The 24,889-nt window shown below is 41.5% G+C and overlaps 1 protein-coding gene across 1 annotated transcript in view; it reads left to right on the top strand.

Moving 5' to 3' along the window:
* Positions 1–24,889, top strand: part of LRRIQ3 (leucine rich repeats and IQ motif containing 3) — a 111,654-nt gene that overhangs the window by 31,304 nt on the left and 55,461 nt on the right. The window contains exon 5 of the mRNA XM_030205707.1: positions 4,561–4,723. Coding sequence (XP_030061567.1) covers positions 4,561–4,723 — 163 coding nt within the window. The remainder of the gene's footprint in view (positions 1–4,560; positions 4,724–24,889) is intronic.

Raw genomic sequence — 24,889 nt, 5'->3', positions numbered from 1 at the left:
TCGTTTTTGGCTTCAATAAGGAGAGTATATCAAGAGTATCAAAACATCCATTGAGTCAACAGTTACTTCACTGTGTGCATGAAAAAGCATAACAACTTTAAACAGTAGGAGTGATTCCAACGGGGACCCATTTCACTTCCAGGCTTCATCAGGGGAACCTGGTTCACTACCGACACATAGAACTGTGAACAAAACAAACAATATACTCTTGGTGAAACAGGTCCCTGTTGAGATTGCTCCTGCTGTTTAAAGTTAAGTTATGCTTTTTCATACATTGGTCAGATCAATGTAGCTCAGTCTCCTGTTTCCAAAAGTGGCCAATCTAGGTCACAAGGTCCTGGCAGAAACCCAAATAGTAGCATTATTCAATGCTACCAATCCCAGGGCAAGCAGTGGCTTCCCCATGTCCATCTCAATAGCAGACTATGGACTTTTCCTCCAGGAACTTATCCAAACCTTTTTTAAACCCAGATATGCTGTTGTTACTACATCCTTTGAAAAAGAGTTCCAGAGTGGAGGAGTAGCCTAGTGGTTAGTGCAGTAGATTTTGATCCTAGGGAACTGGATTTGATTGCCACTGCAGTTCCTTGTGATTCTGGAAGGTAAGTCACTTAACCCTCCATTGCCCCAGGTACAAATAATTACCTGTATATACTATCCAGCTTATAATCGAAAGAGAAAAACGCCTATATTTCGACCCAAATCGGGAGATGGGCGTTTTTCTCGCAAAGGCGCCCAAATCGGTATAATCGAAAGCCGATTTTGGGCGTTTCCAACTGCACTTCGTCGCGGAAACGAATAAAGTTGACGTGGGCGTGTCGGAGGCGGGACTGGGGCATGGTTATCAGCCGAGGAGAGATGGGCGTCTGTAGCTGATAATCGAAAAAAAAAAGGCGTTTTTACCGCGATTTTGGGTCACTTTTTTTGGACCCTTTTTTTTCACGAACAAGTCCCAAAAAAGTGCTCCAACTGCCCAGATGACCACTGGAGGGAATCGGGGATGACCTCCCCGGACTCCCCCAGTGGTCACTAACCCCCTCCCACCAAAAACCCCCCACTTTAAATACTTTTTTCCCAGCCTGTATGCCAGCCTCAAATGCCGTACCCACCTCCATGACAGCAGAATGTGTTTGATCCTCTCACAGCCTTTCCCTGGGTCAGATGTGGCTCTCGGGTGCAGTACAGGGTCACATCAGCATTGCATTATGGTGGGTGTAGGGTATTGGGCTCCGTGATTTCATTAGCTTGTGTTACAGTCTCACGATGTTGGTAGTTGGTAGGCTCTTCTCCCATGGTGCTTTTCCCCCTGCCTACTGGGTCAGAGTGTGCCCTGTTGTGTTTCCTCTTGTAGTCCATGCGGTAGTGGCCATTTTTGTAAGCCAGTTTTAGTTCCCTTTCCTGTGTTAGCCACGTTAGACAACTTAGTTCTTACCTTGAATGTGGCTGAAAGAGGGCATTGTACAACATTCTGCCAGCTCTGACCTACTGCTAATCTCAGTACCAGGGAGACTCGTTGCCAGTGGGGCACAACCTCTGCAGTTAACTGTGAGTAAACATGCTTATTCCAATAAAGGACGTTTTCGGAGAGATTAGTCTTCAGGTGTCAACTGGTGTGCCAATGTTATACAGCAGCAACAAGTCCTAGAGGCCTGCGTGTATGCAGGTCCCTGGAGCACTTTTAGTGGGTACTGCAGTGCACTGCAGTGCACTTCAGGCAGGTGGACCCAGGCCCATCCCCCCACCTGCAACACTTGTGCTGGTAAATGGGAGGCCTCCAAAACCCTCTGTACCCACATGTAGGTGCCCCCTTCACCCCTAAGAGCTATGGTAGTGTTGTACATTTGTGGGTAGTGGGTTTTGGGGGAGGGGGGTTGGGAGCTCAGCACCCGTGGTAAGGGAGCTATGCATGTGGGAGCTTTTTCTGAAGTCCACCGCACTGACCTAGGGTGCCCAGTTGGTGTCCTGGCATATCAGGGGGGGGCAGTGTACTACCAATCCTGGCCCCTCCCATGACCAAATGGCTCGGATTAGGATGTTTTTGAGCTGGGCGTTTTTAGTTTCCATTATCGCTAAAAAAAACAAACGCCCAGCTCAAAAACGTCCATTTTTTCGAAAATACGGTTTGGCCCGCCCCTTCACGGACCCGTTCTCGGAGATAGGTGTTCGCGTTCGATTATGCCCCTCCACGTAAACTACCACAGAAAGGCATTATGTCAAGTCCCATTCCCTTCCCCTTAACTATTTGTTTTAAAAGTATTTTCATGTAACTTCATTGAAGTCTTTGTACTTTTTAAAAGAGTAAAAAATCAATTCACTTTTACTCATTCTACACCACTCAGGATTTTGTAGACCTCAATCATATCTTCCCTCATCCTTTTCTTTTCCAAGCTGAAGAGCCCTAACCTCTTTAACTTTTCCTCATATGAGAGGAGTTTATCCCCTTTATCATTTTAGTCGCTCTTCTTTGAATCTTTTCTAATTCTGCTGTATCTGTTTTTGAGATACGGAAACCAGAACTGAATGCAGTACTCAAGGTGAAGTCGCACCATGGAGGCATTATAGTATTCTCAGTCTTATTTACTGTCCCTTTCCTGATAATTCCTAGCATTCTGTTTAATTTTTTGGCCGCCGCCACATACTGCAGAAGATTTTAGTTTGTTGTTTACAACGACACCTAGATCTTGTTCTTGGGTGTTGATCCCCAAGCTGAACCCTAGCATCAGGTAACTATGATTCAGATTATTCTTCCCAATGAGCATTACTTTGCATTTGTCTACATTAAATTTCATCTGCCATTTAGATGCCCAGTCTTCTAATTTCCTAAGGTCTTCTTGCAATTTTTCACAGTCTGCATGTGTTTGAATAGTTTCGTGTCATCTGCAAATTTAATCACCTCACTCATTGTTAAATAGCATCGGTCACAGGACAGATCCCTGCTTCAATCCACTAATCACTCTCCTCCACTGAGAGGAATGGCCATTTAACCCTACCCTCTGTTTTCTGCCCAGAGGACCCAACACCATTACCTCTCATGCTATGCCCTACACTCCACCAAGGACTAGATCTAAAATGGCACCCCCTCTTGCCGGTTCCTGAACCAGTTGATCCAAGAAGCAGTTAGTTATTATATCTAGGAATTTTATCTCCCTGGCGCTCCCTGATGCAATATTTATCCAGTCAATATTGAAATCACTCATTATTATACTTTTGCCCAATTTTCCAGCTTTCCTAATTTCTGTAAACATGTCTTCATCTGTCTGTTTGTTCTGTCCTGGCGGATGATAGTACACCCCTACAAGAATAGTCCTCTTCAAACACGGAATTTCTATCCATAGTGATTCCTTGCTGCTCTCTTTTTCATGTAGAATGTTTATTTTTTTTGACTCAGTTCCCTCTTTATCAAAAAGCGCAACTCCTTCCAATTTGATCCCCCTCTATCATTGCGATATAATTTGTACCCTGTTAACACAGGGGCTCATTTTCAAAGCACTTAGCCTTACAAAGTTCCATAGGAACCTATGGAACTTTGTAAGGATAAGTGCTTTGAAAATACGCATGACAGTGTCCCATTGATTGTCCTCCTTCCACCAAGTCTCTGAGATGCTTATCTATTTTATCATTTAGTGCTATATATAACTCCCCCATCTTATTTTTTAGGCTTCTTTCATTTGTATACAGGCACTTCAAATTGTATGCATACTGGATAGGCCATGTGGCCATTATCTGCTGTCATTTTATATGTTTCTATTGACACAGCACAGATTTTTCTGTATTTTCAAAAGGACATACATTGTTTTGTTTGTAAAACGTTTGTGTAGAAAAAGGAGGGTTTTTTTCTACAGGCAGTTTTTCACTTTGAAAATAGATGCAAAGTTTGTGGGTGAAAAGTACCCGTGAACTTTGCATCTATATAGGACTATGGAAATTGACCCCAAGGGCATTAAATTAAAGCAATTGGCAAAGGATTATTGGAAATTGTATCTTGAATTTCAGGAACATATGATGAAAATTGAAAAACTTATTTATTTGGTTCTTAAAAGAATCAGTAATTGTGTTTTCTTAATATCGGTGGCATTTTCTGAGCGCCATTTACTGAATCTAGTCCTATGAATGTAAATGTTTAGCATTTTACATATACACATGGAAAATACTTCATAAAATTACCCCTGTGCTACATCTATTAATGCTAAGTGCTGGCAGAGATGAACGACTTTTCAAATCTTGATTGTTTTGTATATAGGAATAAAGGTTGACATGGATGAAATAAAAAATGACCTATGGTAACATGATGAGGAAAGCATGGTTCCTAAAAGTTTGCATAAATATACCTCTAAGTCGAATGAAAAAGTATCATCTACAATTTGTTTGTTGGTCTTCATTTCTATGTTACACGGCACCACATTATTTTAATATGGAACCTTTGTTGCACTTTATTGTTCTGATTCTGTTTTCAAGGGGGATCTCCATTCTGTGTCAATTGCAAATCTCTGCTAAAAACTGAAATATTTTTGCTATAGACTTAAAAATCATATAACAAAATCTTTCTTTTGTTTTGTAAAGTATAAGTCCTCTAGATGAAATTGCAAAAAGGATGTTGAGCATTAACGACGAAAGGCAACAGATTTGCAGTCAAAACATGACATTTCTTGACAAAATGTTTATGAATAATATTGTCAAAACTGAACCAGATGAGGAAGATTTGAGGTCCTCATTTATGAAAAAAGTAAGTTCTAAAAGGTTTCTGTCTAAAAATGTTATTTTAGAAATGTTCCAGTTAATAATGTTTATTCTACAGAAATTATGTGACTGTGCAGTCTATTATATACTTCAAAGCTAGACTTAATAAAAATCATTTTTTGTAGTTGTAACAGATTCTCCATGCAAGTGAATGACATCATCTGATGGTGTAGACATTAAGGGCTCCTTTTACAAATGCGCAGTACTGATTCCTGGTGCAGCAAATGCGACATAGCCCATTCAATTTCTATGATCTTAGTCGCATCTGCAACGCGGGAATCAGTACTGCGGCTTTGTAAAAGGAGCCATAATAATCTTCTGGACATACTTGGGGATTTCCTACATACATGCCACCCTGCAGAGCTTTCACAATGAAAGGTGGATGCAGCAGGATTTCAATAGTTTGCTCCATCAATCATATTTCTATCCTTCTTTACCCTAGTATTATATTTAGATAATCTTTTCTATCATTTCTTTAAAGCTCTGTTTTTTTCTTCATGGTTGCAAGGCCACAGTCCTCATTTTCTTTAATGCAGCTGCTGCTGTGGCCTTGACTGGCTCTTTTCTTGAAGGAAAATTTTAAGCTTTTGATTTCGCAGATTAAAAGTTAATAACATTGATGAGACATTCTTATTGAACTTAATACATCTTTGGGCCAATATTCAGCTAATAGTGGTGTGCATTTTTTAAGCCACTGACAACCACAGGCAGAATTAAGATTCGATATTCAATGCCAGGCCACATCTGGGCACTGATGTTGAATATTCAAGTCAGCTGCCACCTGATAGTCAGTACTGGCACCCGCAGAGCCAAGTGGGCAAAGATAGGATTACCTTTTGTACAGTTCTGTCTGCTGACTAGAATGAGGCCAGTGTTGCATTCAGAACAGGTGCCTACATTTCACAATGATTGGGGTGCTAAGTGTAGTACAGATTACCCTTCCCTGGACACAATGACAGAGTTTGCTCAATAAAGGGCCACGAAAATGATAAAAGGGATGGGTTGACTTCCCTATGAGGAAAGGCTAAAGAGGATGGGCTCTTCAGCTTGGAAGGGAGATATGATAGAGGCCTATAAAATCATGAGTGGAGTGGAATGGGTAGATGTGAATTGCTTTTGGAAGAAGTAGAGGGATTTGAGGGTGTGAAATGAAGCTGCTAATTAGTACATTAAAAACAAATTGGAGAAATCATTTATTCATTCAACCTGTAATTAAACTCTGGAATTTGTTGCCAGAGAATGTGTTAAAAGCCATTAGATTAGCAGGGTTTAAAAAAGATTTGGCTAATTTCCTAAAAGAAAAGTCTATTAGCCATTATTAAGATGGACTTGGGGAAAATTCATTGCTTATTTTTAGGATAAGCAGCATAAAATCTGTTTTTACTGTTTTGGGATCTTACCAGGTACCTGTGACCTGAATTGGCTACTGTTGGAAACAGGGTACTGGACTTCATAGACCTTCAACCTATCCCAGTATGGCAAAGCTTATTTTCTTATGTTCTTGCTTAACAAAGTTGGTACCAGGACTGAACATGACCGGTGTCCACATAACTTGTGGCTCTTCCCTGACTCTGCCCACAGCTCACCCCAATAGTTTCTACATCAGAGGCATTATTCAGCGTCAATGTGCTGTTAACTGCCGTTGAATATCTAGGGATGGCCCACTAAGTGGAGTTTAAGTGGGCTGGAGCCTCTTCTGCCAGTCCTTCAGTTCTGACCAGAATGAACAAAAGGTGACATTCCAGAAAATAAAAGTCATAAATATCATTCAGTAATAGTCTGAAGGGGAAAATTGTGAGGGAGTGGATGTTAATGGTTATTCAGAAGGTGACAGGCAGTACAATTTTGTGGCTCATGATGAATTAAAAAAAAAACAGATCTTTGTTCGTTTCTTTCTTGTCAGTTCCAGCATTTCTGATCATTTTAACTCAAAAGTCTTCTAAGCATGTTGATCATAAAGAACCTCATTGTCACAAAATGCGTAATCACCTTCCTGGGGTTACCTCACAGCCACTTAGAGGGTCTGTCCCCAGCACAGCTCAGGTCTGCCTGCACCTGCCACTTGTGCTCTACACTTGCACCCTCCTCCCACCGACTGGGTCACAACAGCCTCTGGGCGAGTCTCCCGCTCTCCAATTATCCCCAGTGATTTCTAGGTTACTGGATCTATACTCTTGGTGGTCCCACAGTTCCTAGAAAGCACTCACAGACTCAACACACAAACCACCGGGATTTTTTATCAGTCCAGACAGACAGAGTCAACTAACTAAACAGGTTTATTGTCACACTGGAAAAATGGACAAAAAAAGGTGCAAGCAGCAAACAATAGCAAGTAACTGAATTATGGATCAATTAAATGGTAACTAAGCATTTGCATACTTTCTAAACAGTATCTGGGAAGTTCAGGACATATAATTCACCAAGCCTCAGCAAAGAGTTCTGTCTCTCTTTTCTCCCGAGCTAAGACTAAAGCAACAACCAGCAACAACTGCTGGGTAATTTCAAACTCCAGGCCAATCAAAGCCCAGTCAAGTTTTAAAAGTATACTGCTCCCAGTACTGTAGATTCACTTCTTCACTAAGGGGTCCTTTTTCTAAGTCGCGCAAGCGTCTATGCGTGCCCAACACTCGCTAAAATGGAGTTACCTCCCGGCAACTGCATGGTTCTTGTGGTAATTTCATTTTTGGCGTGTATCTGGAAAATATTTTTTATTTTTAGGCGCGCGTAAGTGGCATTTGGCACACATAGGTCATTACCACCCGGTTACCGCGTGAGTCTTTACTGCTAGGTCAATGGCTGGTGGTAAGGTCTCAGACCCAAAATGGCCACACAGCAATTTTCATTTTGCCGTATGTCCATTTTCAGCAAAAATTTTAAAAAGGCCTTTTTCACAGGCGTGCTGAAAGATGGATCGGCGTTCATCCAAAGCCCACGTCTACACTACTGCAAGCCATTTTTCAGCACGCCTTTGTAAATGGACCCCTAAGTGAAACTAAAAGAGGGCATGCACTTTTCTATAACAGCTTTAACATAAACATGCACCACCTGTTGGCCAAACTAGAGAAATGCATTTCAAAGTTAATAAAGGCAATTTTACAGGTTTAAAACACACTGTTCTGTCACAACCATATATTAAAATGACAGAGGATCTGCTTCGTTACTAGTGTTGCTGGATTTCTCAGCAGCCTTCGACACTGTGGATCATAGTATCATGATTATAAGACTGGCAGAAACAGGTACGTGGTTCAAATCCTATTTGTCAGACAGACAAAAATCAGGTCTGTTCATCAACAGCACATCATTACCTTAGGCACTAAACTGTGGAGTGCCGCAGGGATCTATACTGTCTCCCATTTTATTTAATATCTACCTCAAGCCTCTGGCTGAGCTGCTTCAGTCAATGGACACAAAATTCTACATCTGTTCTAATGATGTGCAACTATTCATGCCCATTGAACCAGATTTATCCACAGCTCTGAGTAAACTCTCTGCCTGCCTAACCGCAACTCAGGAATGGGCAAACAACAACAAATGCCTGAATCCAAGCAAAACAGGGATTCTTTGGGTACCTAACACAAGTGGACAAATACCTGACTTCAAAATATCTTTTGGGAAGTATGAACTCCACTGCTAGACTCATCACTCACTCTGATCCTGCAAATTCAAACAACCTTTAAAAATTGTCTCTATCATCTATGACAGCTACAAAATCTCTCTCCATATATAGAAAAGACGAGTCTGACCACATTGATCCATGCCATATTAACATCACAACTAGATTAGATTAGGAAAAATTAGATTTATTAATTTTTTAGTCCGCCCTTCTCCAGAGTGGATCACAATAAAAACATCCATAAAATATATAATAAACAAAAATACAAAAGCAGCAAAAACAAGACGTATCAAAAATACATCACTTAAACAGGACAATGAAACTTAGCCTTAAACAAAAGAAAGGAGTTTCCGAAATGCTGGCTTGTAGGTCTCACATTTGAGCCACAATGGCAGACTGTTCCATGCAGTAGGGTCATGGTTGGAAAAAGTACCCATCTTTGTGAGTTCCAAGTGCAAGTATTTCAATGCAGGAGTCAACAGCTCCAAGCACACAGATCGTGATGGCATTACCACTGTACCTCAGCTTTCAAGTAAGAAGCTGAATCTTGGTAAATAGCTTGATGACCCATAGTCAACAACTTATACAGAATCCTCCATTGCACTGGTAACCTCTTCAAGTGTTTCAGTCTAGAGGAAATATGTTCAGAACGGGAGAATCCCAATAACAATCGCACGGCTGAAATCATTGCTGTCTGAAGCGCTTGAAGGGAGTACTTTGGCAACCCAAGATAATGTTACAATAATCTAAGCAACTAAATACCAGAAATTGCAACACTGTTTTAAAATCAGTCCAAGACAAAATTGATTTCAGTCGAGATAATATTCTGAATTTAAAATACAAAGAATGAATCAAAACCTGAACTTGCGGTCTAAATGTAAAGACTGTTTAACAGTCTTAATAGGTACACTCATAATTGTGTTGGTAACACTAATGAAGAATCCAATACAACCCACATTATTTCTGTTAGCTGCATTCATTTGCAAACAATTGTTTTTCACTTAATCCATCATTGCTTCAAAAATCGATTGCAATCAGGACATCATGTTGGTGTCAGTCACTGACACAGGCACAAAAAATTAGACATCATCTGCATAAATCCTATAAGAAACTCCTAAGGATTGCAGTAGAGTGCATACAGGCTGTAGACACAAATGAATCAAATTCAAAAATGATTGAAACCAGTCAAACATGGTCCCCACAAGACCATATGCACAGAGGTGCTGCGACAGTATATCATGGTCCACTGTGTCAAAGGCTGCTGATGTCTGTCCAGATGCACCCTTATCTCATCTATCGTGGCAGCCAACATGGCTTCCTTGCTATGCGCTCTGCGGAAACCAAATTAAAAAATCATTTTCTCATAAAAAACAGTCAAAACAGCTCTAAAATCTTAGCCAGAACAGGTAGAACAGAAGTGGGTCGATAATTATACAAATCATCTACCCCTACTTAAACACTCTTAATAACAGGATGCACTGCTGCTAATTTCAGGTCAGATGGGCATATCCTTCTTTAAAAAACATCTTTACTATCTTTACCATTTCAGTTATTGCAAAATTCTTCATGTTTTTCAAGACATTAGGAGAGCAAATGTCCATCGTTGATCCCGTAGGACGACAACGGGACAAGTACCTACCAATCTCCAAATCACTAACCTCAACTCCTGCAACTTAATTTCCCTTTTACACTGCATGTCATCCACAACCACATCCTTGGGAAAACTGGTAACAATCTGAGATACTTTTTGCATTAAAAAAACACATATGTTCCTAAAGAGAAAAAAGAGATGATATTTTTACAGCAGACGACTCTTACGTCAAAGAGTGCGCAACACGATATAACTCTCTAGGATCCATAGCACGTTTCTTGAAATATACCTCTCACTTGTTCCACCTTTCAGTTAATCAGTAGTTTATTCCATTAACTTCTTCATATATTCATCTCGCTAGTCCTCATCTTTTGATTTTTTTCCATATCCTCTCAGCCTGCCTTAATTCCCTTCTGACCTGCCTCATCCCAACCGATAACCAAGGCACAGATCTATCACTTTCCCTTTTTTAAAATATCTGCTTAGGCGTAACCACATCCAGAGCTTCCTAGGAAGTTACATTCCAATGAGAAACAACCCTATCAGAAGAATCAGAAGATAGGTCTCCTAACCTAGGGGCTCATTCCTGTATCAACAAATCTGTATCCACCCAAGGTCGCTTACAATACAAATAGGGACCTCGCAGCTCATTACTTGTAGGAACTGGAATGGAAAAAGATAATATAGCATGATCAGTCCACCCCAACATATATACATCAACTGTCACACTATCAACCCAAACTAAAGGGACAAGTATCAGATCAAGAATGTTCCTTCATGATGCGTAGCAACTTTAGCAATCTGCTCCAAAGAGAGCGCAGACAACACATCCAATATCTGTTTAACCAATTATATACATGGAGAAAAAGCAATATTAAAATCTCCAATAATTGCTAATCTAGATACATCTACAACCAAAGATATCATAAATGTCAGTAAAGCAGAGTAATCTCCTTGAAACAACTGCGGAGGACAGTATAGCAAAAAACAGAACACATTTCTCCTTTTAACACCAAGATTTCGGCTCCACAACACACTCCTTCAAATAGCTTCACTAATCTCAATGATGCACAGTAAATTAATAGAGCTCCTCCCCCTCGCCGTCCCTCCCTATAAACCCATTCCCATAAAAATACCCTCTGGGCAACAGGAGTTCAAAAGGACACCATCTGAATTCTCTAACCATGATTCTGTTATCCCTAATATATCTAAACTATACTGCTAAAATAAGTCATGTACTAAAGAAATTTTTCCCCGAACAGACCAAGCATTTAATAATGCTACCTGTTAAGAGTCAGTGTCCTGAGAATTAACATTTCATTGTAATGGTATCTCATAAAAAAAATCACCACCTTCCTTTAATATCCCCACCTCATTCAGGGGCCAAAATGTCATAATGGCCATTCCCCATAACAACAGATATCTTGCACATTATTATCTTAAAGCACAAAAATCAAATTAGTATTAAAAAAAACAACAAAACAAACAATAAAAACTAACATCATAGTCCAACTCTTGCTCAAGCCACTCAAAAGCTGCTCAAAGGAGCTCTCTAAGGAGCTCCTTAGTCACGCTCCTTTGTCGGCGTTACCGGCACGCAGTGCCTCCAGGGCGTTCACTCCCCAGTCTTCACCCTGCGCACCCGCTGATGTCACTGGGGGCAGGGCCAGCAATGTCCCAGTGGGGGTGAAGAAGAACAAGATGGAAAAACCCAGAGGGGCAGCTCACAGGAATCACAGGTACAGATCACGGCTCAGAAACAGCTCATAGTCTTAAGCAACCAAGAAGGCGCACTACCTTTCCGGCATTCCAACTATTGTAATGCCCTGTACACTAGTCAAGCCAAAAAGAGTTTGCATCAGCTCCAACTAATTCAGAATGCTGCAGCATGACTGATAGAAGGCTGCAAATGGCGTGACCACATCACACCTTTCTTGCAAAACCTACACTGGCAATCAGTACCTTACAGTGCTAAATTTGATTTTCAAGACCCTCAAACAAAATGGGCCAGAGTACTTAAAGAATGTTAGACCTTTACACACCTTTGAGACCTCTAAGATCCTCTCAAGGATCATCTTTATGTCCCCTCATCAAAAGAAATTGTACGATGTGATACCCACCAGCGAGCCTTCTCAGGAGTAGTCCCCACACTCTGGAATTTATTCCCAAAGGGGCTACATTTAATTCAAGACTACCTCTACTTTAGGAACCAGGTAAAAGCCAGGCTCGTCTTCCAAGCCTCTAATACATAGGGTGACTGACTATACACCCGTTGTGCGCCTGGACTAGCTTGCCACACACATTGTAACTTATATAACTGTACAAAGAACTTGCCTTTATATATTTATTTATTCATGCCTTTTATATCCCACATTAGCCCAAAATAGACTCAAGTTCAATGTGGCTTACAAACAAACAATAAAGTCAATAAAACGTAATAATGTACAGAATATAACACAAATTACAATAACTTCAAGAAGCAAATTAATACATGTGCAGTTGTGCAGTAAGTAACCAGGGATTTGGACTATCTCAAGGACAAACAAATAATTAAGGGTGGATAGGTGAGAGCATAATTAGGCAGGACTAGATGGGAAACAAGATTAAGAAAAGGGTGTGGGTAAAATTCAAATAGAGTTCTTTGTATTCAAAAAGGCCAGACTGAAGAAATGTGTTTTTAGAAGACTTTTAAAAGTTAGGTAATCATCTGTAATCTGCCGATAATGGAAAAAAGAAGGGTGCCCCTGATGAGCATTTGGTCGACTTTACTTGGTCCATTTTTTTTCACGACCGAGCCTCAAAAAGGTGCCCAAACTGACCAGATGAACACTGGAGGGAATCGGGGATGACCTCCCCTTACTCCCCCAGTGGTCACCAACCCCCTCCCACCCTTAAATTTTTTTTTAATTTTTTGCCAGCCTCTATGCCAGCCTCAAATGTCATACCCAGCTCCATGACAGTAATATTCAGGTCCCTGGAGCAGTTTAAGTGGGTGCAGTGCACTTCAGGCAGGCGGACCCAGACCCATCCCCTCCCTACCTGTTACACTTGTGGTGGTAAATGTGAGCCCTTCAAAACCCACCCGAAACCCACTGTACCCACATATATGTACCCCCCTTCACCCAAAAGGGCTATGGTAGTGGTGTACAGTTGTGGGGAGTGGGTTTGGGGGGGGGGGTTGGGGGGCTCAGCACCGAAGGTAAGGGAGCTATGCACCTGGGAGCAATTTGTGAAGTCCACTGCAGTGCTCCCTAGGGTGCCCGGTTGGTGTCCTGGAATGTCAGGGGGACCAGTGCAGTACGAATGCTGGCTCCTCCCATGACCAAATGGCTTGCATTTGGTCATTTTTGAGATGGCCGTCCTCGGTTTCCATTTTGGCTAAAAACCGGGGACAACCATCTCTAAGGTCGACCATCTCAACATTTAGGTTGACCATCTCTAAGGTCGACCTAAATGTTGAGATTTGGGCGTCCCTGACCGTATTATCAAAACGAAAGATGGATGCCCATCTTGTTTCGATAATACGGGTTTCCCCGCCCCTTTGCCGGGACGTCCTTAGAGGTGGGCGCCCTTAGAGATGGTCATCTCTTTTCGATTATGCCCCTCCACGTTTTCAAGGGTGAGGAAACGATCTATTGTGATGCCCAAGATTTTCATTGATGACTCAAGGGAATAGGTTTTGTTCTTAATAGTAAAGTTACTAAGATCCATAGGATGGTGAAGGTTAGTTATAATTAGAAACTTAGTTTTATCCATGTTAAGTTTTAGTTTGAAATTAGAAGCCCATGATTCCGTAAGTTTTATCCCTAGACTAATCATGTGAGTTATGTCCTTAGAGTATGATATAAATGGTGACATCATCAGCATATATGTATGTCAAAAGACTAGGTTTTTCTAAAAGATGACCAAGAGGTATCATCATAATGTTGAACAAAATGGGGGAAAGAGGGGAACCCTGAGGTACCCCACAGCCAGGAGACCAAGTGGCAGAAAGTACATCTGATTGTTTGACTTGATACTACCTAGATCTTAAAAAGTCAGAAAACCTTTTCAGGAAAACTCCACAGATTCTGTAAAAGTCAAGAATATTTAAAAGAATATTATGATCAACAGTATCAAAGGCACTAGATAGATCAAATTGAAGTATCAATATTTTGTTGCCAAAACTTAATTCTCTCCTAAAGTTATCTAAGAGGGTGGTAAGCACAAGTTCTGTACTGTAAGAGGGCCTAAAACCAAATTGTGAACTATGCAAAATGGCATGAAGCTGGAGATACTCCATAAGTTGGCACATGACAAGTCCTTCCATTACTTTAACAAAAAGAGGACTTGAGGCTACTGGTCTATAGCTGGAAGCTAAAATTAGGCTAGTTTGGGTATTTTTAGGTACAGGAGTCAAATAATATTGCCATTGTCAGAAGGAAAGAAACCTTGAGACAATATCAAAGTAAGATTCGAGTTCAAATGATGTAAGAATAAATCAGGAGCTGACTTGAGGAGGTAAGTAGTAGTAGTTTAGCTGCCCATTTATTTATCCCAACTGACTCTGTACCACACAAAATATCCCCATTTATATATATCTGCATTTGACCCATCAGCTGTACAGTAAGCTGTATTGTAGAAAAGCATTAGTATCATAGCATTATTATTTGAATGTTCTAATTGTGTTCTTATTAAATATTCCATCACAATTATTATTACATCATATTATATCTCTGTTATTTGAATTTCAGTGCTGTTAAATGTGTATATTTTTGATCTTGTTTCATGGTAGTCCTATTATTAGGTTTCAATTGGCTGTTTTCAAGTTTTCCTCTTTCATTGTATTTATATTTATACTTGTTCATTTTACTACTGTTATACTGTTAACAAAATTGTAAGTTTGATGTTAAACTGTACCTACTGTATACCACCTTGTGTGAATCTCTTTATAAAGGCATTTAATACATCCCAATAGATAAATAAATAAAATAGTAACTAAATAAAGTGCAAAGTGACTTCACAAAAATGTGCTTTGTAGGTAAAGTAGTGCAAGATGCTTGGAAACTCACAAAAATGCCAGATTTTAAGTGTTTTATGCTATTTTTCATATGAAGTGCCTTTTTGCAAATTTTTTCACAGTAGTAAACTTTCATGTAAAAATTTATCTAAATTAGCCATTAATGAGTTGGTGTTAAGTAAAATCATGCAAAGTAGCTCATTAATGCCCAAAATCACACTCTCAAATGTCTGAAAAAAGCTTGCGAGTTCTTTATGTAGCAACTACTGCCATGGAAAAAGTTTCTTACTTTTAAACAATTTTTTGCATGTTGCTGCTGCTGCCAGGAATTTACAAAGTTCCTGGTCATGACAATATGCAAACATTTTCTTGCATAATTACTGTACGCTACAGGATGCAGATGAGCTATGAACTCACTTCCATCCCATACCTAAATTTTGCAGAAAGAGATCCTAACCCATGAACATTTTTCAAGCTAATTCATGAGGCCCAAAATCATTTTTGCAGTTATCAGGTCTAGAAATGTGCTTTGTGACTTGATTCTTGTCTTTAAGATCTGGCTTGTCCCACCAATGTAGTGCATTAAAGAAAACTATCAACTTTTTCAAAAACTCAAAAGCTTACACCTCAGTTTGCTTGGGTACAACTCACATCATCTTTGAATCTTTGAGAACAATTTCCTCAATTCTTGCATTGCTTTTTACTCAGATTTTCATTGTTCAGTTCTAGCATTCCATATTAGAAGGGACACAGAATTCAATTTCTTCCTCTACAGAAACAGAAAGAGTCTGTTCTATTGAGCAATGGTCAAGAGTGTGGGAAAAATTTGGACCACTGAAGTTATGATGCTTTCAAAAGGCACTTGAATCCTCCTCCATGAGTGTCAGTAGCCCCAGGCTTTCAAGGCCACTGGCTTCAGCAAAAATGATCAAGTCAGGTTTTCAAATGTGTTGTCCAGCAGAGAAAATCTCTTTGCATTTAAAAGTGGTTATTATAGAAGCCATATTCACGATTTGGAAGTGCAGAAACCAGTATTTAGATATATAATCACATACATGTCTAAATCCCAATTATAGAAAGCCAGGATATAGACATCCAAATTGTGAATATGTGCATATGGCAAAAAGCATGGTCTGGGCACATTTTGGGTGGGACTAGGACTTTCAGAAGGGGAATGCATGTTTATGTTTACCAAGATCAGTGTTGGAATGTACAGTTGCTCCCAGGAACGTCTAGGTTATGTGAAAGTGCTTGTTTTGTGCAACATTGTACTGAAGGGATTAGGGGAGGTCATAAGTACATAAGTACATAAGTAGTGCCATACTGGGAAAGACCAAAGGTCCATCTAGCCCAGCATCCTGTCACCGACAGTGGCCAATCCAGGTCAAGGGCACCTGGCACGCTCCCCAAACGTAAAAACATTCCAGACAAGTTATACCTAAAAATGCGGAATTTTTCCAAGTCCATTTAATAGCGGTCTATGGACTTGTCCTTTAGGAATCTATCTAACCCCTTTTTAAACTCCGTCAAGCTAACCGCCCGTACCACGTTCTCCGGCAACGAATTCCAGAGTCTAATTACACGTTGGGTGAAGAAAGATTTTCTCCGATTCGTTTTAAATTTACCACACTGTAGCTTCAACTCATGCCCTCTAGTCCTAGTATTTTTGGATAGCGTGAACAGTCGCTTCACATCCACCCGATCCATTCCACTCATTATTTTATACACTTCTATCATATCTCCCCTCAGCCGTCTCTTCTCCAAGCTGAAAAGCCCTAGCCTTCTCAGCCTCTCTTCATAGGAAAGTCGTCCCATCCCCACTATCATTTTCGTCGCCCTTCGCTGTACCTTTTCCAATTCTACTATATCTTTTTTGAGATACGGAGACCAGTACTGAACACAATACTCCAGGTGCGGTCGCACCATGGAGCGATACAACGGCATTATAACATCCGCACACCTGGACTCCATACCCTTCCTAATAACACCCAACATTCTATTCGCTTTCCTAGCCGCAGCAGCACACTGAGCAAAAGGTTTCAGCGTATCATCGACGACGACACCCAGATCCCTTTCTTGATCCGTAACTCCTAACGCGGAACCTTGCAAGACGTAGCTATAATTCGGGTTCCTCTTACCCACATGCATCACTTTGCACTTGTCAACATTGAACTTCATCTGCCACTTGCACGCCCATTCTCCCAGTCTCGCAAGGTCCTCCTGTAATCGTTCACATTCCTCCTGCGACTTGACGACCCTGAATAATTTTGTGTCATCAGCGAATTTAATTACCTCACTAGTTATTCCCATCTCTAGGTCATTTATAAATACATTAAAAAGCAACGGACCCAGCACAGACCCCTGCGGGACCCCACTAACTACCCTCCTCCACTGAGAATACTGGCCACGCAATCCTACTCTCTGCTTCCTATCTTTCAACCAGTTCTTAATCCATAATAATACCCTACCTCCGATTCCATGGCTCTGCAATTTCTTCAGGAGTCTTTCGTGCGGCACTTTGTCAAACGCCTTCTGAAAATCCAGATATACAATATCAACCGGCTCCCCATTGTCCACATGTTTGCTTACCCCCTCAAAAAAATGCATTAGATTGGTGAGGCAAGACTTCCCTTCACTAAATCCGTGCTGACTTTGTCTCATCAGTCCATGTTTTTGTATATGCTCTGCAATTTTATTCTTAATAATAGCCTCCACCATCTTGCCCGGCACCGACGTCAGACTCACCGGTCTATAATTTCCCGGATCTCCTCTGGAACCCTTCTTAAAAATCGGAGTAACATTGGCTACCCTCCAGTCTTCCGGTACTACACTCGATTTTAGGGACAGATTGCATATTTCTAACAGTAGCTCCGCAAGTTCATTTTTTAGTTCTATTAATACTCTGGGATGAATACCATCAGGTCCCGGTGATTTACTACTCTTCAGCTTGCTGAACTGACCCATTACATCCTCCAAGGTTACAGAGAATTTGTTTAGTTTCTCCGACTCCCCCGCTTCAAATATTCTTTCCGGCACCGGTGTCCCCCCCAAATCCTCCTCGGTGAAGACCGAAGCAAAGAATTCATTTAATTTCTCCGCTACGGCTTTGTCCTCCTTGATCGCCCCTTTAACACCATTTTCGTCCAGCGGCCCAACCGACTCTTTGGCCGGTTTCCTGCTTTTAATGTATCTAAAAAAATTTTTACTATGTATTTTTGCTTCCAACGCTAATTTCTTCTCAAAGTCCTTTTTTGCCCTCCTTATCTCCGCTTTGCATTTGGCTTGGCATTTCTTATGATCTATCCTGTTACTTTCAGTTGGTTCTCTTCTCCACTTTCTGAAGGATTGTTTTTTGGCTCTAATGATTTCCTTTATCTTACTGTTTAGCCACGCCGGCTGACGTTTAGTCTTTTTTCCCTTTTTTCTAATACGTGGAATATATTTGTCCTGAACCTCCAGGATGGTGTTTTTAAACAGCATCCACGCCTGATGCAAGTTTTTTACTCTGCGAGCTGCTCCTTTCAGTCTTTTTTTCACCATTTTTCTCATTTTGTCGTAATCACCTTTTCTATAGTTAAACGCTAGCGTACTTGATTTCCTAGTTTCACTTCCTTCAATGCCAATATCAAAACCGATCATATTATGATCACTGTTATCAAGCGGCCCTCGTATCGTTACCCCCTGCACTAGATCATGAGCACCACTAAGGACTAAGTCTAGTATTTTTCCTTCTCTTGTCGGCTCCTGAACTAGCTGTTCCATGAAGCTGTCCTTGATTTCATCAAGAAATCTTATGTCCCTTGCGTGTACAGATGTTACATTAACCCAGTCTATATGCGGGTAATTGAAATCCCCCATTATTATTGTGTTGCCCAGTTTGTTTGCGTCCCTGATTTCCTTTAACATTTCCGCATCCGTCTGTTCGTCCTGGCCAGTGTTTTTTCTCTCTCCCCCCCCCCCCCCCTGAAAGTGATCCTAGAAAATTACTGGGGAAATAGAGACATGCAGGTTTCTTAAAATGACAGACATGCACATCTATGTGAAGGCAGGGTGCACCTAAGTCATTATGGAATACTAACGCAAAGCTGCGTTTGCTCACCGAGATGTAGGCGCATCAACTCTGCATCCTCATCAGTCCCCCACTGAGTTCTTTGTTTCACATCCACCTCCTTCATTCTCCCAGCATGTCAAAGTCTATGTTATAAATCATATGCAGTGGTTTCAAAATGAAATCTGTATGCATTCATTGCCGGCTCTGCCCCCTACAGTACAGGAAAAAAATACGCTGTTACTTTTACATACAGAGAAAGAGCACATAACTTACCTTGGGAATACTGTACTCCTTATAAAAAAAGACAAAGCAAATACTTGTCCATGGCAAATATAAATACTGATTCTATTTAGTGTACAAACGTGATTTTCTTCTTTCCTTCACATGGCTGGTGTAAGTTGGTGCTCCCAAGTGCCCCATGCAGTGCTCATGACCAATATTATTCGATATTGCGTGTGTCGCTTGGTAAATGCCCATGGCTCGCCCATGTGTAGCCTCCTCACAGTTATATGTATATATGTACATAAGTACATAAGTATTGCATATGCTAAGCAACTGTGGCACATAACTTATAGATTAGCACCTAGCAGTTATGTGCATAACTTCCCATTTTTGGTGCCTTTGATAGGCATAAGTGCTATTATTCTATAATATACACAAGCCTTGGCACTTTAATATCAGGTGCCAAGTTACAGACTTGCCCTTCACCTGTTTTGTCTCAGTCACTCTCCATTATCACGTCTAATGCACTCTAGAGTACCAGGAGGTATTGAAGTTAGCAGCAGGAAAAATGCTTCTCTCGATCTGCTTACCCCGATTATCAGCAGAGCTCAAGTGGTTTTCTTTTGAAAACTAACTAGAAGGTCCACATGTTCTAAAATATGAGCTGCAGAAAATTGTTCCCTAAATCTAAACAGATTAAAAATACTTCTTTTCTGTAGTGTTTATGAAAAATATCTTCAATTTTCTGACTTCTTTTTTCAGATTGTGACTTTTATTTATTTATTTTACAATTGAAGTTTTCTTATAAGAGCATTTCATGAATGACAATCTTGCTGGTAGATTATACTGTTTTTAAAATTTTACTTATGGTTGGTGATACTTTGAACAGCACCGGATGTGTTGAACCTGAGCTGCTCAGCACTCCATCCCTTATTGGTATTTAATTACTGCCTTCCTAACTGGATAGCGCTTTATTTCATCTACTGTATCTTCAGTGTTGTACATGGACAAATATATTACTAGATCACATATGGCGTCCATTCAAAACCTCTGAGGAAGGACAAACATACCCGGATGCTGGAGACCAGCATAGCGGCCTCCCCACCCACATTACAACAAAACCCCATCTCAGACCTACTCATTTTGGAACTTACAGATTTGATCGTGCGAGCCCTAGACCCCAGATTTTCACAGCTTTCTGAGCATTTATCGGGCATTACAGTGCTCACCTCTGAACTTACATGCTCTACCAGTGAGCTGGAAGCTCACATTTCAGGAGTGGAGGATGTGCAGCAAACCCAAACCACAGAGCTGACTCGCCTAGAGTGCCTGACGTGGGAACTACAGCAGAAGGCTTATGACCAGGAAATCATTCCCAGAGTGGTAGTCTCAGATTTGTGGGCTTGCCTGAATCGATCCCCAACTCTCAGTTGCAGAAAATGCTTGAAGCCTGGCTCATGGCGAACTTTCCAGAACTTTGTATTTGACTGGAGCGGGCCCACCACATAGGTCCTCAGCGCTCCCATGATTTGCGCCCTCGCATAGTCATTGCCAAATTTCATCTTTACACCCAGAAAGCCCAGGTCCTATGACTTTATAAGGATTGTCATGTGGAATTGAAATACGATGGGGAATCAGTGAAATTATTCCAGGAGTAGTCTGTTGCCCTCACTGCGCGACGTTGAGCTTTCACACCTGTCTGCCATAAACTTGTGGAGAAATGGCAGCGCTTCATGCTTCATTACCCAGCTACCCTGAGAGTGTTCGCAGGTGGACAATGGGTTTCTTATTCGTCTTCGGAGGAGGCCCTGGATTGACTAAATTGCTTGGATCCTGCATGAGGTTTTGACACTGGAGGGAGGCCTCCCTGTGAGCTCCGAACTCATATCTAAGCATTCTTGTTTTCTGGGTGCTTATTGCAAGTGACGTGTCTTCAGAGATCAGATATTACAAGTGCTACAGAAAACTGTACCTTTATATTCTGAACTGGACATGGGAGGCATGAAAGTTAATTTCTTGTTTGGTTGCAGCACCAGTAGGGGCACCAAAGTGACTCCTTACCTAACCCATTGTACATGGGGAAGGTTCATTTTGTTAGGTTTAGAAAGGGGGCTTGGCGAGGGGGAGCAGGAGGGAGGGTGTTAAAATGGCTGTGTTTATTACAAATGCTAGTGTGTGGGCCTTTTTGTTGGTACTTCTTTAACTTTCTCTCCCTTGAGACAGTGCATGGCACTTTTTGGAGTCCTTGATGAAGTTCTTCTGACTTACCCGTGGACCGAGGCTAGGCGGCCTGGGTTTTTTTGACTATGGTCAACTCGCTGGTCCAAGTTTTGTCTAGTACTCCTGGCTAGTTTCCTGGTCCCCCACATTATTTCCTGGAATGTTTTTGAGATCATGTCCCCATTTAAGCACTCTAAAATCCTCACTCTATTAAAACACCACAAAGCATCCATCGCCTGCCTGCAGGAAATTAAGCTCTCCGATGATGAGCACCAAAAGTTATGGCAGCAGGGTAGGAGAGTGTTATTTTTCCTCATCAGTGAGACGCCAGAGGGAGGAGGGGTGGCTATTTTGTTAAAAAAGGGCTTACCATGCACTTCATAGCATGCGGAAGGGCATTATGTGTTAATACACTTAAAGTACGTGGGCTATGAATATTATCTTTGTGCTGTTTATGGTTCCAACGTATATGAACCCACTTTTTTCACACACTGATTAAGTAGGGATTATGATATGATGGAGCCCCATGGATAATGCTTGGTGATTTTAATGAAGTCTATGATCCTGTGCTGGACTGTTCCTCACAGTCGGCCTGTAGTGCACTTGGAAGGGGGGGGCAAGGGTACATAAGTACATAAGTACATAAGTAGTGCCATACTGGGAAAGACCAAAGGTCCATCTAGCCCAGCATCCTGTCACCGACAGTGGCCAATCCAGGTCAAGGGCACCTGGCACGCTCCCCAAACGTAAAAACATTCCAGACAAGTTATACCTAAAAATGCGGAATTTTTCCAAGTCCATTTAATAGCGGTCTATGGACTTGTCCTTTAGGAATCTATCTAACCCCTTTTTAAACTCCGTCAAGCTAACCGCCCGTACCACGTTCTCCGGCAACGAATTCCAGAGTCTAATTACACGTTGGGTGAAGAAAAATTTTCTCCGATTCGTTTTAAATTTACCACACTGTAGCTTCAACTCATGCCCTCTAGTCCTAGTATTTTGGATAGCGTGAACAGTCGCTTCACATCCACCCGATCCATTCCACTCATTATTTTATACACTTCTATCATATCTCCCCTCAGCCGTCTCTTCTCTTCTGTCTGTCTTATCTCTATAGGACACTGGATCTCGTTATTAAATCCCACTTTACATGATGATTATACACATCTCTTGCGAGTCCATCATTTGTGGTCTCAGATAGACTATATCTTGCTATCCACTTCTCTTTTTCCAAGGGTTACCCGGGCTGTGCTGAGACCATGAAGGTCTCCAACCACACCCTGCTCTGGCTAGATCTAGAGCTGGGCCAGCGGCCAGGAACTTCAGGCTTCAGGAAATTTTCATCATACTTAGCCGCAGACCCCGACTTTCAGGATTTCTTAATATGGAAGTGGACTTATTATTCTGAGATGAACAGTCCTCACCTCTGTACTCCTGTTTTGGGAGACCTTGAAGGCAGTTCTTCATGGGGATATTATGGGTTATATGTGTGCTCATGCCAAGAGGTTTAATCAGGGCATTATACATCTGGAGCAGCATTATCAGGCAGCCAAGCAAGCAGATGTAAAGTGTCCCTCGCTGGCCAGTTATGAGGCTATGATGGCTAAGTTGGCCATCCTGAACTCTCTTATGCACAAATGCGCATGGAAATTGCTTTTCTCACATTGGTTTTCCTTTTATCACTATGGGAACAAGACTGGTAAGCTGCTAGTGTGAATAGTGAAAGTCTGGTCACCATCTAAGTTTGTCACCTCTTTGGTCACCCCTGATGGCTCTCGTGTCCAGTGGCCCCCAGGTATCGTTAATCTTTTTAAAAATTATTTTTCAAATATGTAGACAGCGGATCCAAAATCAACAGGTCCATCTTGAGTGACTACCTTGAGTACTCAGGTCTCCCGGTGCTTACAGCTGACATGCAATCGCAGTTGAGTGAACTGCTACACATGAGAGAGGTTCAACAGGCCATTAAATTGCTTTCTTCTAATACAGCCCCTGGGGCCGAGGGGGTTCTTCCTGGAATATTATAAACTCTTTTCTCCCCAACTCTGTCTCCCCCTCATTTCTTATTATGAGGCAGTAGTCACTCAAGGTTCTCTCCCCTGTTGTGCAAATGAGGCTTTCATAACGTTAATCCTCAAGCCAGGTAGAACGCCTGATCATCAGGAGTCCTTTCATCCCATCACCCTCCTAAACGTTGATGTAAAAATTTTGGCTCGTATACTGGCAGATTTCTTGGCTCCTCTCATTCCCCACCTGGTTGGATACCACCAGGTAGGCTTTGTTAAGGGCCGTCATTCAGTCCTAAATGTTAAGAGAGCACTGCTTGCAGTAGCACAGAGTCAGGCCACTGTTACTTTTAGTAAGTTTAAATATCAAAAAGGCATTCGTCCATGTGCACTGGGACTACTTATTCAATGTGTTGCAATATGTGGGAATCACTGGATGTTTTTTTGAATGCATCATTGGTGTTATATGCCTACCCCACAGCCACTATTGTGATGAATGGCATGCGATCTTCTTCATTTCCTGTCACCAAGGGCAGGAGACAAGGTTGTTGTTTCTCTTATATTTGGAACTCCATTACGTTCCATCATTCGCAACCCAGCGATTTCAGGCATTGTGCTCTCCCACTTGTCAGTGAATGTGCTGGGGTTCGCAGATGATATATTACTCAAGCCTCAACAGTCTTTGCCTCATCATTTAGATAGCATTTGAGAGTTTGGGTTCTACTCTGGATTTATCTGGTGGTCATCTGCTCAGTTTGGGCACCTTTTTGTGCCTTAGTCGTAAGAAAAACAGGTCCGGGTGAAAACGTCCAAGTGTTCGTCAGGGACATCCTTCTTTTTTTCGATTGTGGGTCAAGGACGTCCAAGTGTAATTTAGTGCCTAAGTGTTAGGCACACCCATGTCCCGCCTTCTCTGCACCTCCGACATGCCCCCTTGAACTTTGGCCGTACCTGCGACAGAGTGCAGTTGAGGACGTCCAAAATCGGCTTTTGATTATACCGATTTGGACGAACCTGGCAGAAGGACGTCCATCTTCCGATTTATGTCGAAAGATGAGCGTCCTTCTCTTTCAAAAATGAGCCCAAAAGTTAAATAATAACCTATGTAACCCTGTAGTTCTATGTCCACGAAAACGAGCCTTTTAATGACCTAAGAATGCATTTGGGTGTGTATGGAATCATTAGGGAAGCTAGATATGTGGAGTACCAGTCTGGAATACCTTAAAGGCAAGAAGTAAAATTTTGAATTTGATCCAAAATTCAACAGGGAACCAGGCTTGTAATCAGAAAAAAAATAAGACTATCCTAGAAAATAAAGGCCCCGTTGTTCAGACTGCAGGAGATAGCCAGACTGTCTCCCGTGGTTAGCGCTGAACCTGGATATTCAATGCTAGGTCATTTCCAGTGACCAGCATTGAATATCTGGTTTAAATTTGGCCAGTTCCAACCT

Source organism: Microcaecilia unicolor, chromosome 6, assembly GCF_901765095.1.
Source record: "Microcaecilia unicolor chromosome 6, aMicUni1.1, whole genome shotgun sequence".
Lineage (NCBI taxonomy): Eukaryota > Metazoa > Chordata > Amphibia > Gymnophiona > Siphonopidae > Microcaecilia > Microcaecilia unicolor.
This window is presented reverse-complemented; position numbering and strand designations above follow the sequence as displayed.